Raw genomic sequence first — 18,089 nt, 5'->3', positions numbered from 1 at the left:
AAGGCATCATATGGTGGAATAACAGTAAATCAGACAGTTAAATGAAATACTAGATGGAATACAAACTATTAAATAAATACAACTATTGAGATAATATGCTTTTTAAATCCTTTGACATTAATGAACTGAGCCTCCTTTAATATTCAAAGCACTTTGTATTATAGAACAAATATGTTTAAGAGCATTAAGAGGGGAGAGATAATCCCTGACTGATATACATAGCCTACTATTACCATAGAACATAATCACAAACATGATAAAACAACAATCAGATTTTTAACTCATTTATTTAGATACTCAAGTTTGCATGTACAGTTTAGGAGAAGAAGAAAGGATTCCTTGATCCCACCTCTGTGACAACTGTGGGATGATCAATTACATTCTGCATTTCACCAATACTAGTGTTAAGAGCAGTGGGCTGCCATATGTACGGCACCCGGGGAGCAGTGTGGGGAACAATGCCTTGCTCAGGGACACCTTGGTAGCACTTGGTCTTTCAGGGACTTGAACTGGTGACCTTCCGGTTACCAAGCCACGTCCCTAGGGCCATCTGTTATGTTTCACACATCAATTGTAGACAAAAGATTCAACACCACATAAATTACTTTGCTTAAATAATAATAATGATAATTCATTAAAAAAAAATATTAGAGCACTTTTCCATGTGCTCAAAGCGTTTACGTTACATATTACACATATTAGACATGTAACAGTTATGAATTAAGGCTCGAATCTCATCAGAGTAGTCTTGACACACAAAAGGAGCAATCGTCTTGCAAACCTCCTCAATAAAGTTGGGATCCCAGTCTGTGGTGCCTTTTGTTGTCCGTGTTATCATAACTAATTCTTCCAGAATGCCTTTATAGTCAGTTTGCTCATGTGAACAAAGCTGTCCCAGTAGTAGGGTGATTTTAGCAGAAGCTTGCTCCATTTGTAACTGTGGGATGATATTAACTTCTTTGCTTCACAGTTTCTGTGGGAATAAGAAAACATGATGTTACCAGGAAAGATATGTTGCCATAAAAAACTTCAGTTATAGAGCACTTACAAAAACTGTTCTGTCACTATGGCAACTATTGATGAGTTTGAAGCATTTTTTGGTATCAAATTGTGAAACATGGAATCCCATCCAATGTAATGTTACACTTGGTCCTTATTAAGCATATTTTATGTTCTTTAAATATATTAAACACTGGACACAGCAAAAGCAAATAACACTGTTGTAGCAACCTGTCAATCACAAGTTTGCTCCGACCATAAGCATACGCTGCTTGATCGTCTATTTTACTCAAAAAGAGAACATCATTTTTGAAATTCACATCATGCTGTATTAAAGGACACTTGGAACTAGAGATCGATACCATGCACTTGTAGACTTCTGAGTTTGTTAGGATCATTTAAAAATAATTTAGCAAACACCCTTTTTTTAATGTATATTTTAAGTTGCAAGGTGCAGTAATGTTTTTGTATTTGTTTTTTTTAAAGTAAGTGCAAAGTTCTGTTCAGTTTTTGTGTGACAAACAGGTAGTGGCATTGCAGTCCATGTTGTATGCACATTTTGTAGCTTGTAAGTTAACATTCAGTATTAGTAAGAAGAGAATGACAGACGGAAAAAGCCTCTCAACGAGAGTGAACATATTTACATAAACACATAGTTTCCTTCATTTGTAGACAAACAAATGATGTATTTTTATTTTGTTCATACATTTGAGCTATCACTTCTTCAGTGAGGAGCCTTTTAAAGTTTTAGTTGAAAAATAAAAAGTTAAATGATTCTATTAGTACAACAGTGTATGTAGGTTTGTTTCCCTGACATCACTGAAACACTTAAAGAGCTTCTATCAGTGTCAATGTATGTGTAGTTCAGAGTTCATTATATCAACTCCCTCACTTTCTGCTCCCCCAACATATTATAGCAATACCATGGTAATACAAAATTATAAAATATTCTAAAATGTAAATGTGATTTTTTTTAAACTATAGTGGAAAGAAAAATGTCAACAGTAGAATCTTTAAAATAAGGAACTTCGTCAGTCTCAGGTACTTTACTGGTAATATTGATGCATCAAAATAGTTATTAATTTGAGATGCAGCTAATTCAGTGGTTTAACTTTTTCAATTTCCTGATGTTTGTATTCATCATATCCCTTGTGTATAATAAGTGGTAAAAGAAATAGACTGAAGCCATGAAACAATTATGTTGCAAATACAGGTAGCATAGTTCATCATAATAATGTTTTTAAAAAGTGATTTTCTTTTTTTAAAATGTAGGAAAAAGGTCCCTAAAATTGAACTACAGTACACTGTTACTGTCAGCCTTTGGAAATAGTTCCTATGTACAATGCACACGCAAAGCCTTACAGGCGTATTCAGAATTGCTTGTGCTTTTATTCTCTGACTGCTTAGAAGACTCTCAAGTATTTCTTCACTTCAAGTCGCTGGGTTGAGACTCTTGTACGGGGACAGACAGAGGCTCCTCAGGGCTTGTGGATGTAAAGCTGGTGCTGATGTCTTCTCTAAGGAACATTTCCTTCAACGGGGTCTCTGAATTCCACCCTTGAGTCTTGGCAAACTTGTAAACACATGCGAAGAGATCAGGAAATATCTCCATCACATCAACTTGAGCTGCTTCAACCTCACTGCAAACAAAAAAAGGAAAGATTTGACCTCTAAGTTATGAGGTGAGAAGAGGCATATTCTGTTTACATCAGTGCTTCTTGGTTGTTCTATCATAGTTGATCTACAATGCTTCACTTCTGTTAATTTGCTAGATGCCTAGAAGGGTTTTTATTATGCTGTTTACATTCGTCCAGCAAAGTGCAGGGAATGTGTGAAAGATACTTTTTGCCATACTATTTAACAAAACATTTAGCTAGCTAACTAGCTTACTTTTTCTTGAACTCCTAACGTTAGCTTTAGCCTAACGTTCACACGTTCCAATCTTATTTTTACACTTTTAGTTTGATAGCCAACTGATGATATTTACAGTATATTTTGAGTTACATTCAATATGCTTAAAACTAAATCATTGAAAAATAATCTGATTGTTATAAAGCTAGCCTCCCGTATGCCCCTTTTTTTCTAACGTTAGCTTTAGCCTACTGAAAACACATCTTGCAATCTTATTTTACACTTTTAGTTTGATACCTAACTGATTATATTTACAGTATATTTTGAGTTGAGCTAAATCATTTAACTAGCTAACTAGCTTAGAGTTTCGTGAAATCCTAACGTTAGCTTAGGTATAACGGCTTTAGACAAAATGTATGTTATCCTTGTTTGTTTGAATTATCATTTCTAATTCAGTGTGACTTTACGTACTAGTGCTCCTGGAGGTTTCGTATGCAGCGCAGTAATCCCAACGTGTTCTCAGGGTAGCATTTCTTCTTGCCATCCATCTTCTGCAGCAACTCTGGTGGAAACTGTGATCAAAACAAATGTTAGTTAGTTATAAGTGTTCTTTGTAAAAAGTGGTGGTAAGGATACATTTTTGGTTTCAAAAAGAGAATAAAACTTCTGTTGCAGTCACCTTATCTTTCCACTCTTTGAAGGATCCATCACATTTCTCCAGTGAAGAAATTAATTCCTTGTCAGCATTTCGACAGTTTTCTGCCTCCTTCCTGTTTCCCATTTTTCTCAAGTATTCTATTCTCCTGAAAAATGAAAATGTTTTTTAGACTATTTTAGAAAAGATTAATACTATTTATAGAAAAGTTAAATAACAACAGCATATTAGTTGAATAATCATAACCAATTGGCTATGTTTAAAATGGTTGTACCTGTCAGGGGTCCAGAAGAAGGGGTGCCTCAAGCATTCTTCCACTTTAGGTCTGTTCTTTGGTTCTGCATCAATCATCCACTCAATGAGGTCTTTTGCCAACACGTCTTGAACATGCTCCAAAGTGTAGTTCCCTTCATCAATGTTGTTCTCACATTTATGGGGTTTGTCACCGAAAGGATGGTGCCCTCCAGAGAGGATATAATAAATCACCATCCCTGCCACCTTAAGAATTAAAAAAACATTTAATCAATCAAAACGTTAACGTCAATTAAGTTTGTGTAACAGAATAACTGACCTGTATATCACAGTTTGGCTTGTATGGTATCTTAGTGTCGTCTTCTTCTGATAAAGTCTCCTTGGCCATCCAACATCTTGTCCCTGCTCTGGAAGTGCGATAAGATGTTTGGTCTTTGGGTAACCGTCTACTGATGCCAAAATCAGCTAATCGTGCCCTCCTCTTCACATCTGCAGGAAAAATCCAGACAACAAACTCAGGAAAAAAAACGTACATGTTTCCTACTTTCTTATAGTTAGTTTCATAATTTTAATATATTGTGGACTTATCTTACCGATAAGAACATTCTGTGGTTTGAGGTCCCGGTGGAGAATGGGAGGATCTTGACAGTGAAGCACCCTTAAACTTTCGAGAACTTGATAGACAAGTTTCTTTCTCAAGTGACTATCATCATGAGTTTTGATGTATTCTTCCAAGGTGTATTCACACAGTTGAAGACCAAGATATCCAAAGTTGTCATCCTCCGATTGGTCAATGTATCTCACAATGGATGGATGGTCAAGCTCTGGAAGCCGTAGAAATCCTTCCTCATGCTTCAGCACCTGATAGTTGCATTTGTACATTTTCTTAATAGCAACTTCAGTGCCATCATCTCTCAGCCCCAAGAAGACTTGGGTACCGTCACTCCCTTTTGCTATGCAGAATTCTTCTTTATTTACATATATCATGCTCCCAATTCTGCTCACTTCTTCATCTGTACTCACAAGCTTCTCTAACTTTTCTCTCCACCTCACGCTGCTTTGTTCCCATCTGCGTGGCATTGATTTAGTAGTTTGGACATGGAATGGCTTCACATTTGAAGTGGTCTCCTCAACAGGGCCTACTGTTGGATTAGATGAAGCAGTGCAAACTTCCTCATTTGATTCTTCTTGGTTTTCTGACTTTTTCTTTTTCTTTTTCTTCTTCTTTTTCTTCTTCTTTTTGGATTCAGGTAAGACTGTAGAGTCCTCAGAGTCCATGCTTGGCTTGCTGAGATGATCTTTCAGTTGCTTAAGCACTTCTTTCATTTTCTCATTTGTATCCATTTCTGCAGACATCAGTATGTCCTCAGGCACTGAAGTTATCCCCACTGATGCAAAGATGCTGGTTGCATGTTTAACTGAAAGTAAGTTTGCGAATGTGCCGTATGTGAGAAGTCTTATGTCAGAGTGGTATCGGTTCTCTACAAAAGGAGTTATTGTCTTGCATATCTTCTCAACAAAGTTCTGATCCCAGCTATTTGTGCCTTTTGTCTTCTGTGTTATCACATATAGTGTGAGCAAAACATTGTGCCATATATCAGGACTCTCTTTTGAGCTAAGCTGGTTCAGTAGTTGGGAAATTATATCCAAAGATTGCTCATTTGGTATATCTTCAAGAGTGCAAAAAACTGCATTTAAAGTGGCAATTGACATTATAACAAAGTCCTGGTGGGGAATGTTTGGAAAGCGACTGACGGCACCTGCAATGTAGGTGTCAAGATTTCCAGTGTCCTTCAGCCATTTGATACTTAGCTGCTTGTATTTTAGCCCATTTGCACAAAAAAGTCTTTCAATCATTGTCAGATGGGTCTGAGGATCCTCCAACAGCATGTGACTGTCAAACGTTTTGAACACTTCTTCAGTTGTTTTTTCTTGCACAGCAATTTCCATATCTAGGAAATATCTGATTGTGGAGTACAATTTATCTCCCGTCGATGCAAGGTCATCAATCATCTGAGATATTTTTTCATTGTGAGATTTATTTTCAGCCCCAAGCAACGGTGTTACCATTGCTCCAGCTGAAAGGAGAACTCTGAAGACATCGTCCCTGTCATGGATGGCAGCAGTGTGCAGAGGGGTAAACATTGGATCCGATCCATTTGGATGAGCTTTGGCTTCAAGCAGTTTCTCAACGAAAATAGCTGGTGCTTTGGATAGTGATACATGATGCAGAGGTGTAAGGCCACTACTGGAAGCCTTGTTTGGGTCAGCACCCCGATGCAAAAGGAATGTAAAGATATCCGCATTGTGATATCCAACAGCAGCTATCAGTGGAGTTATTTTGTCATTAGCTTCTTTGCATGGGTAACATTCATTAATGTTGGTGTCATTTACACATTTTTGTAGCCTCTTGAGGTTGTTGTTAATAATACTCTTTATTATAAGATGTGTTTCAGTTGGGGGGGGTGGCATTTCCACCAATGGAATGATATTAATTTCTTGGTTTCAAGGTACCTGTGACAAAAAAGACAAAACTATGATGTTACTGTTCCAATATTTGGTGCCACTTTAAAGTGTTGACAAGCATTACTTTTAAAATGTTAGCGTGTGATTATAGAATGCTTTCAAAACGATATTCCGTTTACCAACACTAAATTTAGGGAGATATAGATCCTTTAACCTGAGGGAACTCAGTCAGAAGCCGTCTATATGACTACATACAGCACTGTACAAATACAGATGACATAACACCTGAGAGGAGTGATTGCCACACCTTGTGCCTCACTAACCATTCTAGACTTTGAACTTCCTCCTTCAGGCTGGAAACCAGAATTCAACTTTAAATGACCATTGCTGTGAAAATCCTTTTATAGCTTTGGGTCATAGGAACAAGGATGAAATATCGTGTTATTAAATAAACATTCATTATAAATTAAATCAAATAACCATAAGAATGGATCATGAACAGGAGAAGGGAAACACTAGTGTGCTCGTCTTAGGAGACCACACAGATTATTCTAAAGTACAATTTTAAAGCTAAAACAGTATTAGAGGATTGAAGAGAAATTAACTTACGATGTCAACGTGGGGTGTCTGCAGCAGTACGAGTTTTATCAAAACTTAACATGCTGTGCTTTTTCTGTCTCATCTGACTCTTGCACACTTCCTCTCTGCCTCTCGCTGTCTGTAGGGACTTGCTGGGCGAGATGGGCGGGGTTTCTAACAGTCTTTACCGCTTCCTCTATGTCTCTTTAGAAAGATCCAACAGTATGAGGCAGGAAATATAAACTAAAGTTATTTAAAGTAGGGTTTGCACATTTACAATACAGAGGTTCACACAGCATTTGCATTTATTTTGCTATACTTACATACTACCATTATCATAGAGGGCACAACAGCAACTTTTATAATATATTTAAATAAATAAATGCACAAGAAATATATATAATTCCTTTTTTAGACACATTTGTTTTATCTTTAAAAAAATCGATATCTTAAATGGCAGCCTGCATTTCCAAGACAACAGTCTTGTTTGGCCACTGCTGGAGTTATAGGGAGGCGTGTGGCGCAGTGGATAGAGCCTTGGTGTTGGGATCAGGGGGTCACAGGTTCAAACCCCACTGCAGTCAGCATGTCGTTGTGTCCCTGGGCAAGACACTTCACCCCAAATTGCTCCTGTGGGGATTGTCCACAGTATTGAGTATGTAAGTCGCTTTGGATAAAAGCGTCTAACAAGTAACATGTAATGTTATAGAAGAACCAACAACCGTGTCATTGACAGAAAAACAGTTTTTAATCTAATTAAACTAAGTTGTTGGTGTAAATAAGCCCTTCTGCCATCTTTCTAATTAGTAACAGAAAGACAAACAGGTTCTTTCTGACAATAGTTCAACTTTCAGATTGTATGATTCTGCTGTGGTAGGACTTTTTGCAGTAAGCTGTGCGACTTACACCGTCAAACTAGCACATAAAATGGGTTTAGGGTTAGGATATGAAGCATTCTGAGTTAGAGGGTTATCAGCTGGACATGTTATGTAACTCTGTGCTGTAGATGTGTACATGTGATGTTAGTGCATGAAGTAATATTCTGTATTTTATGGTCATATCTGTAAGGAAGCTGCCATCTTAACCCCAAACTCTTGATTTGTTCATTTGTAACCCAGTATTGCCGACTGACTGTTGAACTGTAGATTTATGATGTCACAGTCCTTTTCTTTTTAACAGTGCTCATTTGCATTGTGGTTTAACTGTGAGCAGAGGCTTCCTATGAAAGCTCACATTGAATTACATTATAGTGGTTTGTAACATAATTTGTCTTTTGGAACATTTCTGCATTTTTTAGATAAGCAGGTAGTGTACAATGTCTGAAAATCCACTAAACCAAAACAGTGAGGTTGCAGCCTTAGAGTGAAAACAAATGTGGATATAGTCACAGATACGTTAACAATAATTTTTTCAGAGTAAAGCATTTTTTATGTCACCATCTATTTCTTTTTGTAACCACAAGAGACACAAGCTAATACACCTGAACGTGGAAAATACATTTTAGGCGGGAAACATCTTACCATTAACTAAAAACACACTGCGAAAGGGTTAAGGTTAGAAAACCAAAACACTGGCCACACCAAAAGCCAACAACACTGTTGTAGCAACCTGTCAATCACACGTTTGCTCCGCCCATAAGCATACGCTGCTTTATCGTCTATTTTTACTAAAAAAGAGAACATCATTTTTTAAATAAACATCACGCTGTATTGAAAGACACTTGGAACTAAAGATCGATACCATGCACTTGTCAGGAAAATGTAAGGTAAGAAAAGTGATATTTAGGGTAATTTTCTTATAGACTTTGATAAAATCTGACTTTTTTTGCAAATGCAGGTTTTAAATCACTTTTAAACCCGGAAGTTGCAGCCTATCAAAACAAAGCTAAAAGACACTAAATGAGAGCAACTGCAGTCATTGGATAATTTACTCTGGGTTTGACATAATGACTGAGCCCTTTCATCCTGATGACCAATGAATGATAACACACACCTTCCAATCTTATTTTTTACACATTTATTTTGATACCCAACTGATTATATTTACAGTATACTTTGAGTAACATTCAATATGCTTAAAACAAAATCATACAAAATAACCCGCATGTTATAAAGCTTGCATATTCCAGTATGCTTTTTTAAAATTACAATACCATTCTCTTAATGAGAAGAAGCACTTGTAGACTTCTGAGTTTGTTAGGTTCATTTCAAAAATAATTGAGCAAACACCCTTTTTTGAATGTCATGCGCTTGCAAGGTGCAGTAATGTTTTTTTTTAATTTTTTTTTAAAGTAAGTGCAAAGTTCTGTTCAGTTTTTGTGTGACAAACAGGTAGTGGCATTGCAGTCCATGTTGTATGCACATTTTGTAGCTTGTAAGTGAACATATTTACATTAACACACAGTAGTAGGGGCAGCCACACGTAGATGTGGTTGGTATATGATCATGTGACTTCTTATTTCTATACTTATTAAAGTGAAGCCAAAGAGACTGTCAAGTACATTTTGTCAGGTAAAAGAGAATTTTTTTTAAATTTCTATTACAAAAAGTTAATAGGCAGAAACAAAGTTAGTCATGGTTTGATATCCCTGCCAGTATAACTGATTCAGGAATATATGATTAGGAATATCAAAAATGCTGATGATGTCTTCTTTGAGTCTTTAAAATAATTGATCTTTCCAAACTCAACCGCGCTCGATCTCTTTTGCCGTTTGAAATGAGGATGTTCTGAGCACAACAGTCCCTCCTCGATTTGATTTGTTCTCCTTCCTTTTCAGAAGCTTGTTTTTTGTTGCTAAAGGTACAATTCAAACCATTAAAGAATTAAAATGCGTACATAATATGTCCTTTACAACATTTAACCTGTTGTGGAAACATGTCTTGATCAAATTGATATGAAACAAATGAGATAAATATCGCTGTGACACTAATGTCACATCGGGACATTAACCTTAAACTTTCAGAGTCAATCTGGAGTGACACATATGTCACAATTAGAAATATGACTATGATCTGCTCAGTTAATTTAGCTGATTCAATGATATTTAGTTAATGTATTCTTAAGTCTTCAATTCAAAGAATGTTCAAACTAATTTAAAACAAAAAATAATCCTCATTAATTAAGTTATAAATAAGAGTTACTTTACCATTAATGCCCAATGTGACATACGTTATTTTTCAGATCTTCGACACTAGGGGGGGGGTTACTTGTCAGACATGTGTTCTATGTGGTCTATTTAGGCCACATTTACACGAGAACGAAACGGCTTGTATCTGCATAGTTTCTCTTGCGTATAGCCCTATTATTTACACGAGGCCGTAACAAACGGACCCCACAAACGATAACGGGTCCCAAGTCTAAATGATGTCCGGGTTCTTGTGGGTTAAACTGATTGATGTCAGAACATTCCATTTGTAATCCACGTTGACATTCCACCATAACATAATGTAGAGTAGAGCATGTCATTCTGGCAAAAAGGCAACCAACTGCATATTTCATATTGTTAAAACCACAACAAGGTTTAAGTAGGTGTGTCGGGTTACAGGGAATGTGTACTTGTACTTTATGTTTAGAAATGTTCATGACGAAACAGGTTAGGTTTTAAACTCACTGCCACTTGTCTTATTTACTACATATTATGGGGGTGAAACTGAGCTGCAGGCTTAACATCATCATATATGGTAAAAATGACACACACACTGGCTTAATTTGCGCTAAGGATTACATGTTGTTAGGTTAGAAATTCAGACGTCTGCATCGCACACGAAGCTATAAGCAGAATCTTACAGATAAGTTTATGGATAGTTTAACACCTGGAGACTTGGTTAAAGTTCATTCATGCACTCATCAGTAAAAAGGAGAATCTGAGAGGTCTGTTGTTAAAACTATATTTCACTGAGCCATATCCCAAATACAATCACAAGGAAAATCAACAAATCAGATGTTACTGTATACATTTATTTTGATACTCAACAGATACATTTATTTTACAGTCAGTAAGATTCAAACAGAATCATACCAACACCAATGGAGCATGTTGTTGAAGTTTAGACATCTGAGGTTTTCTCTAAAAACAAAGCTACAGTCTAGTTTGTGAACTACAGGTACTGGAATTGCCGTCCATTTTTATATACGTATATTTTGTAGCCTGTAAGTCAACATTCAGTATCCTCAAAAAACAGAATGAATGCTACTTCATTCCTCACCATCCTTCTGACAGGATGGACAAGAACATCTAAAAAATATAAAATCACTCAAAACACTAACTGTCCCAAAGAAATCAACATAGGATGATATATTTCAGAGTTCATTACATCAACTCCCTCACTTTCTGCTCCCCCAACATATTATAGCAAATACATGGTAACACAAAAGAATAAAATATTCTAAAATCTAAATGTGAAAATAAAAATAAACTATAGTAAAAAATGTAAAATATAGAAGTGTGTCAGTTTCAGGTACTTACTGGCAATATCGATGCATCAATAGCTAACAAAAATTATTCATTTGAGATGCAGCTAATTCAGTGGTTTAACTTTTTCAATTTCCTAATGTTTGTATTTAACATATTCCTTGTGTATAATCATTTGTAAAGTAACTAGACTGAAGCCATACAAAAATAATGTTGCAAATACAGGTAATGTAGTTCATTATAATGAATGTTTTAAAAAAGTGATTTAAAAAAAGAATTGGAGGAGAAAGTTCCTAAAATTGAACTACAGTACAGTATCTTATGATCTACATACTGTTACTATCAGCCTTTGGAAAATAGTTACTATGAACAATGCACACGCAAAGCCTTACAGGCGTATTCAGATTGGACACCATACAGTAACAGTTAAAAACTATTACATCAGAATTGCTTGTGCTTTTATTCTCTGACTCCTTAGAAGACTCTCAAGTACTTCTTCACTTCAAGTCGCTGGGTTGAGACTCTTGTACGGGGACAGAGGCTCCTCAGGGCTTGTGGATGTAAAGCTGGTGCTGATGTCTTCTCTAAGGAACATTTCCTTCAACGGGGTCTCTGAATTCCACCCTTGAGTCTTGGCAAACTTGTAAACACATCCGAAGAGATCAGGATATATCTCCATCACATCAACTTGAGCTGCTTCAACCTCACTGCAAACAAAAAAAGGAAAGATTTTACCTCTAAGTTATGAGGTGAGAAGAAGCATATTCTATTTACATCAGTGCTTCTTGGTTGTTCTATCATAGTTGATCTACAATGCTTCCCTTCTGTTGATTTGCTAGATGCCTAGAAGGGTTTTTATTATGCTGTTTAAATTCATACGTCCAGCAAAGTGCAGGGAATGTGTGAAAGATACTTTTTGCCATACTATTTAACAAAACATTTAGCTAGCTAACTACTGTAGCTTACTTTTTCTTGAACTCATGTTAGTTTTAGCCTACTGATAACACATCTTGCAATCTTATTTTTACACTTTTAGTTTGATACCCAACTGATTATATTTACAGTATATTTTGAGTTACATTCAATATGCTTAAAATTAAATCATACAAAATAATCTGCATGTTATAAAGGTAGCCTCCCGTATGCCCCTTTTTTTTCTAACGTTGCCTTTAGCCTACTGAAAACACATCTTGCAATGTTATTTTTACACTTTTAGTTTGATACCCAACTGATTATATTTACAGTATATTTGACTTGAGCTAAAACATTTAGCTAGCTAACTAGCTTACATTTCTTTGAAATCCTAACGTTAGCTTTAGCCACATTTTTCTAATTATCTTCATAGGCATATTGCTAGAGTCTACAGGCTTTCATGTGTCATGTGTAACTCACAAACACTTTGTCTTTCAGTCTCTGCATTTAGAGATCTTAACACGTTTTTTAAGACTCTGAACACTAACTCAGGTGGGGATCAAACTATAAGTGATTCCATGCCAGCATAAATTATTTATAGGTAAACCGGTGTAAAAGTGTGTGGCCAGGATATCAGGTGAGAGAGCAGTAACTTGTAACGGACTGAGGTGATATTCGTGATACGATGCAGAACATCTACTTGATCTATCATTTCAGTAGGTGAAAAGTTGTATCTAAAACGCAGAATCATAACTTGGTCTTAGTATTAAATAGTAGGGTTTTTTCTAGAAAAATATAGTATGAGGGCAATACTGTGGCGCTGATCTTGTATACGATATCGCTTCTCGCAAGAACATGACGCCCGTATACAAGATGGCGCCGCGGATGTAAAAAACAACGCAACGCCAGAGCTCCGTAAAAACAAAGCTGTCTATGCCGTCTGATGGTCTATTTGGCATGACTTTCATATTTTTTTAGTAATTATACAGTTTTTTGACGTACAGAAATATTGTTCTCTGGCATCACTTTAACATTTTACAGGGAAAATCTGCGTTTTGGTATAACGGCGCATACCGAAAATAGGGAGCAGCGACCCTGTTAACCGGTTTAGGCAAAACCCTGAATAATGTGCTATCCTTGTTTGTTTAATTTAGTGTGACTTTACGTACTAGTGCTCCTGGAGGTTTCGTATGCAGCGCAGTAATCCCAAGATGTTTTCAGGGTATTTCTTCTTAGGATCCATCTTCTGCAGCAACTCTGGTGGAAACTGTGATGAAAAAATGTTTAGTTAGTTATAAGTGTACCTTTTAAAACGTGGTGGTAAGGATACATTTTTGGTTTCAAAAAGAGAATAAAACTTATGTTGCAGTCACCTTATCTTTCCACTGTTTGAAGGATCCAGCACATTTCTCCAGCGAAGAAATTAATTCCTGGTCAGCATTTTGATAGTTCTTTACCTTCTCCCTGTTTCCCACCTTTCTCAAGTATTCAATTTTCCTCAAAAATGAAAATGTTTTTTAGACTATTTAGAAAAGATTTATACTATTTATAGAAAAGTTAAATAACAACAGCATATTAGTTTAATAATCATAACCAATTGGCTATGTTTAAAATGGTTGTACCTGTCAGGGGTCCAGAAGAAGGGGTGCCTCAAGCATTCTTCCACTTTAGGTCTGTTCTTTGGTTCTGCATCAATCATCCACTCAATGAGGTCTTTTGCCAACACGTCTTGAACATGCTCCAAAGTGTAGTTCCCTTCATCAATGTTGTACTCACATTTATGGGGTTTGTCACCGAAAGGATGGTGCCCTCCAGAGAGGATATAATAAATTACCATCCCTGCCACCTTAAGAATTAAAAAAACATTTAATCAATCAAAACGTTAATGTCAATTAAGTTTGTGTAACAGAATAACTGACCTGTATATCACAGTTTGGCTTGTATGGTATGTTAGTGTCGTCTTCTTCTGATATAGTCTCCTTGGCCATCCAACATCTTGTCCCTGCTCTGGAAGTGCGATAAGATGTTTGGTCTTTGGGTAACCGTCTACTGATGCCAAAATCAGCTAATCGTGCCCTCCTCTTCACATCTGCAGGAAAAATCCAGACAACAAACTCAGGAAAAAAAACGTACATGTTTCCTACTTTCTTATAGTTAGTTTCATAATTTTGTATATTGTGGACTTATATTACCGATCAGAACATTCTGTGGTTTGAGGTCCCTGTGGAGAATGGGAGGATCTTGACAGTGAAGCACCCTTAAACTTTCGAGAACTTGATAGACAAGTTTCTTTCTCAAGTGACTATCATCATGAGTTTTGATGTATTCTTCCAAGGTGTATTCACACAGTTGAAGACCAAGATATCCAAAGTTGTCATCCTCCGATTGGTCAATGTATCTCACAATGGATGGATGGTCAAGCTCTGGAAGCCGTAGAAATCCTTCCTCATGCTTCAGCACCTGATAGTTGCATTTTACCATTTTCTTAATAGCAACTTCAGTGCCATCATCTCTCAGCCCCAAGAAGACTTGGGTACTGTCACTCCCTTTTGCTATGCAGAATTCTTCTTTATTTACATATATCATGCTCCCAATTCTGCTCACTTCTTCATCAGTACTCACAAGCTTCTCTAACTTTTCTCTCCACCTCACGCTGCTTTGTTCCCATCTGCGTGGCATTGATTTAGTAGTTTGAACAGTGGTCTGAACAGGTCCTACTGTTGGATTAGATGAAGCAGTGCAAACTTCCTCATTTGGTTCTTCTTGCTTTTCTGACTGTTCCTTGTTTTTCTTTTTCTTCTTCTTTTTCTTCTTCTTTTTGGATTCAGGTAAGACTGTAGAGTCCTCAGAGTCCATGCTTTGCTTGCTGAGATGATATTTCAGTTGCTTAAGCACTTCTTTCAGCTTCTCGTTTGCTTTCATTTCTGCAGACATCAGTATGTCCTCAGGCACTGAAGTTATCCCCACTGATGAAAGTAAGTTTGCGAATGTGCCGTATGTGGGAAGTCTTATGCCAGAGGGGTATTGGTTCTCTACAAAAGGAGCGATTGTCTTGCATATCTTCTCAACAAAGTTCTGATCCCAGGTATTTGTGCCTTTTGTTTTCTGTGTTATCACATATAGTGTGGACAAAACAGCTTGCCATATATCAGGTCTCTCTTTTGAGCTAAGCTGGTTCAGTAGTTGGGAAATTATATCCAAAGCTTGCTCATTTGGTATATCTTCAAGAGTGCAAAAAACTGCATGTAAAGTGTAAATTGAAAAGTCAACAACTTCCTGGGGAATGTTTGGAAAGCGACTGACGGCACCTGCAATGTAGGTGTCAAGATTTCCAGTGTCCTTCAGCCATTTGATACTTAGCTGCTTGTATTTTTCTGTATGTTGCCCATTTGCACAAAAAATTCTTTCAATCATTGTCAGATGGGTCTGAGGATCCTCCAACAGCATGTGACTGTCAAACGTTTTGAACACTTCTTCAGGTGTTTTTTCTGACACAGCAATTTCCATATCTAGGAAATATCTGATTTTGGAGCACAATTTATCTCCCCTCGATGCAAGGTCATGAGTCATCTGAGATATGTTTTCATTGTGTAATTTATGTTGAGCACCAGGCAACGGTGTTGCCATTGCTCCAGCTGAAAGGAGAACTCTGAAGACATCGTCCCTGTCATAGATGGCAGCAGTGTGCAGAGGGGTAAACATTGGATACGTTCCATTTGGATTAGCTTTGGCTTCAAGCAGTTTCTCGACGAAAATAGCTGGTGCTTTGGATGGTGATACATGATGCAGAGGTGTAAAGCCGTTACTGGAAGCCTTGTTTGGGTCAGCACCCCGATGCAAAAGGAATGTAAAAATATCTGCATTGTGATTTACAACAGCAGCTATCAGTGGAGTTATATGGTCATTAATTTCTTTGCATGGGTAAAGTTCATTAATGTTGGTTTCCTTTACTAATTTCTTGAGCTTCTTGAGGTTGTTGTTAATAATACTCTTTATTATAAGATGTGTTTCGGTTGTGGGGGGTGGCACTTCCAGTTGTGTAATGATGTTCATTTCTTGGTTTCAAGGTACCTGTGACAAAAGACAAAACTATGATGTTACTGTTCCAATATTTGGTGCCACTTTAAAGTGTTGACAAGAAGCCACAAATATATTACTTTTAACATTTTAGCGTGTGATTATAGAATGCTTTCGAAACCATATTCCATTTACCAAGACTACATTTAGGGAGATACAGATCCTTTAACCTGAGGGAACTCAGTCAGAAGCCGTCTATATGACTACATAGACTGTATTACAAATACAGATGACATAACACCTGAGAGGAGTGAGTGCCACACCTTGTGCCTCACTAACCATTCTAGACTCTGAACTTCCTCCTTCAGGCTGGAAACCAGAATTCAACTTTAAATGAGCATTGCTGTGAAAATCCTTTTATAGGGTCATATAGGAAAAAGGATAAACAAATAATGCTATTAAATAAACATTCATTATAAATGACATCAAATAACCATAAGAATGGATCATGAACAGGAGAATGGCAACACGAGTGTGCTCGTTTTAGGAGACCACACGGATTATTCTAAAGTACAATTTTAAAGCTAAAACAGTATGAGAGGATTGAAGAGAAATTAACTTACGATGTCAACGTGGGGTGTCTGCAGCAGTACGAGTTTTATCAAAACTTAACATGGTGTACTTTTTCTGTCTTATCTGACTCTGGCACTCTTCCTCTCTGCCTCTCTCTGTCTGTAGGGACTTGCTGGGCGTGAATGGTGTGGGTTTCCAACAGTCTCTACCACTCCCTCTATGTCTCTTTAGAAAGATCCGACAGTATGAGGCAGGAAATAGAAACCAAAGTTATTTAAAGGGGACCAATCATGCAAAATGCACTTTTGTACGTCTTTTATACATGAATGTCTGTCCCCGGTGTTCCAGGGAACTCACCAAGTGTCAGAAAACACAACCCTCTCTATTTTCCTCCATACCCAAATCTCTAAAAAAGGGGCTGCAACGGATCTGATAAAAACTGATCCAGATTTGAACACTGTCCTGACGTCAGGACAGTGGCGCTACGGCTATTGGGCCAACTCCACCAATCAGGAGGAGACAGCCACGGCCATTGCCGTTCGAAAGCGCTGGAGACGCTGTAGTACATATGCCAGGCCTGTAGATGGTGCTGTTCTCACAGAATCAGCCCTTGCAAAAACAGAGCTAAAATTTTTCAAATTGACGGGCCGTCTCCACGGCAGCGTTAAAAAAATCTTGGAGGTGGGCGTATCTGAGGCTTGGGGATTTTTTTGCGATCAACCAATCACATGAATCTCCCGCCCGCGACATATGAAGCCAAAAAGCCCGAAGTAAACTGGATATAAACTCCCCAAAACAGGCGAAAACCTACCACTGTCTCTGCCACCTCCCTCCATGCCTGGCTCCTCCGGTTTATATCCCGGTAGGTCTGGTCATAAAGCACCGGGTGATTGATTCGCTACCGCTAATTTCTCCTCCATGTTTTGGAATATGAGGAAATGACCTGCGGTCTGTCTCTCCCAGCATACACGCCGTTTGATTGGCTAGAGCTTGAACTGTCAGATTTGCGTACACGGGATTTGATTGGCTGACGCTTCCTCCTCAGCTTCAAAAGTTGAACATTGTTCAACTTTGGATCTTGAAAATCCTGAGAATCTCCGCTCGCCTGCCCACAATGCATTTCGGCGAAAGCGAAAAAAAGTGACGTCACCCCATTCAAAGTGAATGGGCAGAAGCGTTTCAAGATTTTTTAACGCTGCCGTGGAGACGGCCCGTGAGCGAAATGAGGCATGGCTAAAATGCATGATCTGTTTGGTATTTTGAAAAAGAAAAAGTATAAATATGCCTTATATAGGTATGGTCCTACACTATATTATTCAAATATAGCATGATAGGTCCACTTTAAAGTAGGGTTTGCACATTTACAATACAGAG

At 37.5% G+C, this 18,089-nt stretch overlaps 1 protein-coding gene across 4 annotated transcripts; it reads right to left on the bottom strand.

Annotated features, from left to right (window-relative positions):
* Window positions 1–268: 268 nt before the first annotated feature.
* Window positions 269–16,861, bottom strand: LOC117487926 (serine/threonine-protein kinase ppk4-like). Of its 4 annotated transcripts, XM_034136700.1 has the most exons (8): window positions 16,766–16,848; window positions 15,496–16,196; window positions 4,351–5,579; window positions 4,077–4,246; window positions 3,780–4,003; window positions 3,530–3,653; window positions 3,322–3,422; window positions 269–2,639 (listed from the first exon to the last, which is right to left on the bottom strand). In XM_034136700.1, the coding sequence occupies exons 2-8, from the start codon at window positions 16,176–16,178 to the stop codon at window positions 2,426–2,428; spliced, it is 2,745 nt and encodes a 914-aa protein (XP_033992591.1). In that variant the 5' UTR covers window positions 16,179–16,196; window positions 16,766–16,848; the 3' UTR covers window positions 269–2,425. The 4 variants fall into 4 exon arrangements, with proteins under 4 accessions (XP_033992591.1, XP_033992593.1, XP_033992594.1 ...); XM_034136702.1 differs by lacking the exons at window positions 3,530–3,653; window positions 3,780–4,003; window positions 4,077–4,246; window positions 4,351–5,579 and adding exons at window positions 13,499–13,622; window positions 13,748–13,971; window positions 14,045–14,214 and having other exon boundaries at window positions 14,318–16,196; window positions 16,766–16,861; XM_034136703.1 differs by lacking the exons at window positions 4,351–5,579; window positions 15,496–16,196; window positions 16,766–16,848 and adding an exon at window positions 6,833–6,850.
* Window positions 16,862–18,089: the final 1,228 nt, after the last annotated feature.

This window comes from Trematomus bernacchii, unplaced genomic scaffold, assembly GCF_902827165.1.
Source record: "Trematomus bernacchii unplaced genomic scaffold, fTreBer1.1, whole genome shotgun sequence".
In the NCBI taxonomy this organism is placed as follows: domain Eukaryota; kingdom Metazoa; phylum Chordata; class Actinopteri; order Perciformes; family Nototheniidae; genus Trematomus; species Trematomus bernacchii.
The sequence above is the reverse complement of the archived record's forward strand: the minus strand, read 5'-3'. Positions and strand labels throughout refer to the sequence as shown.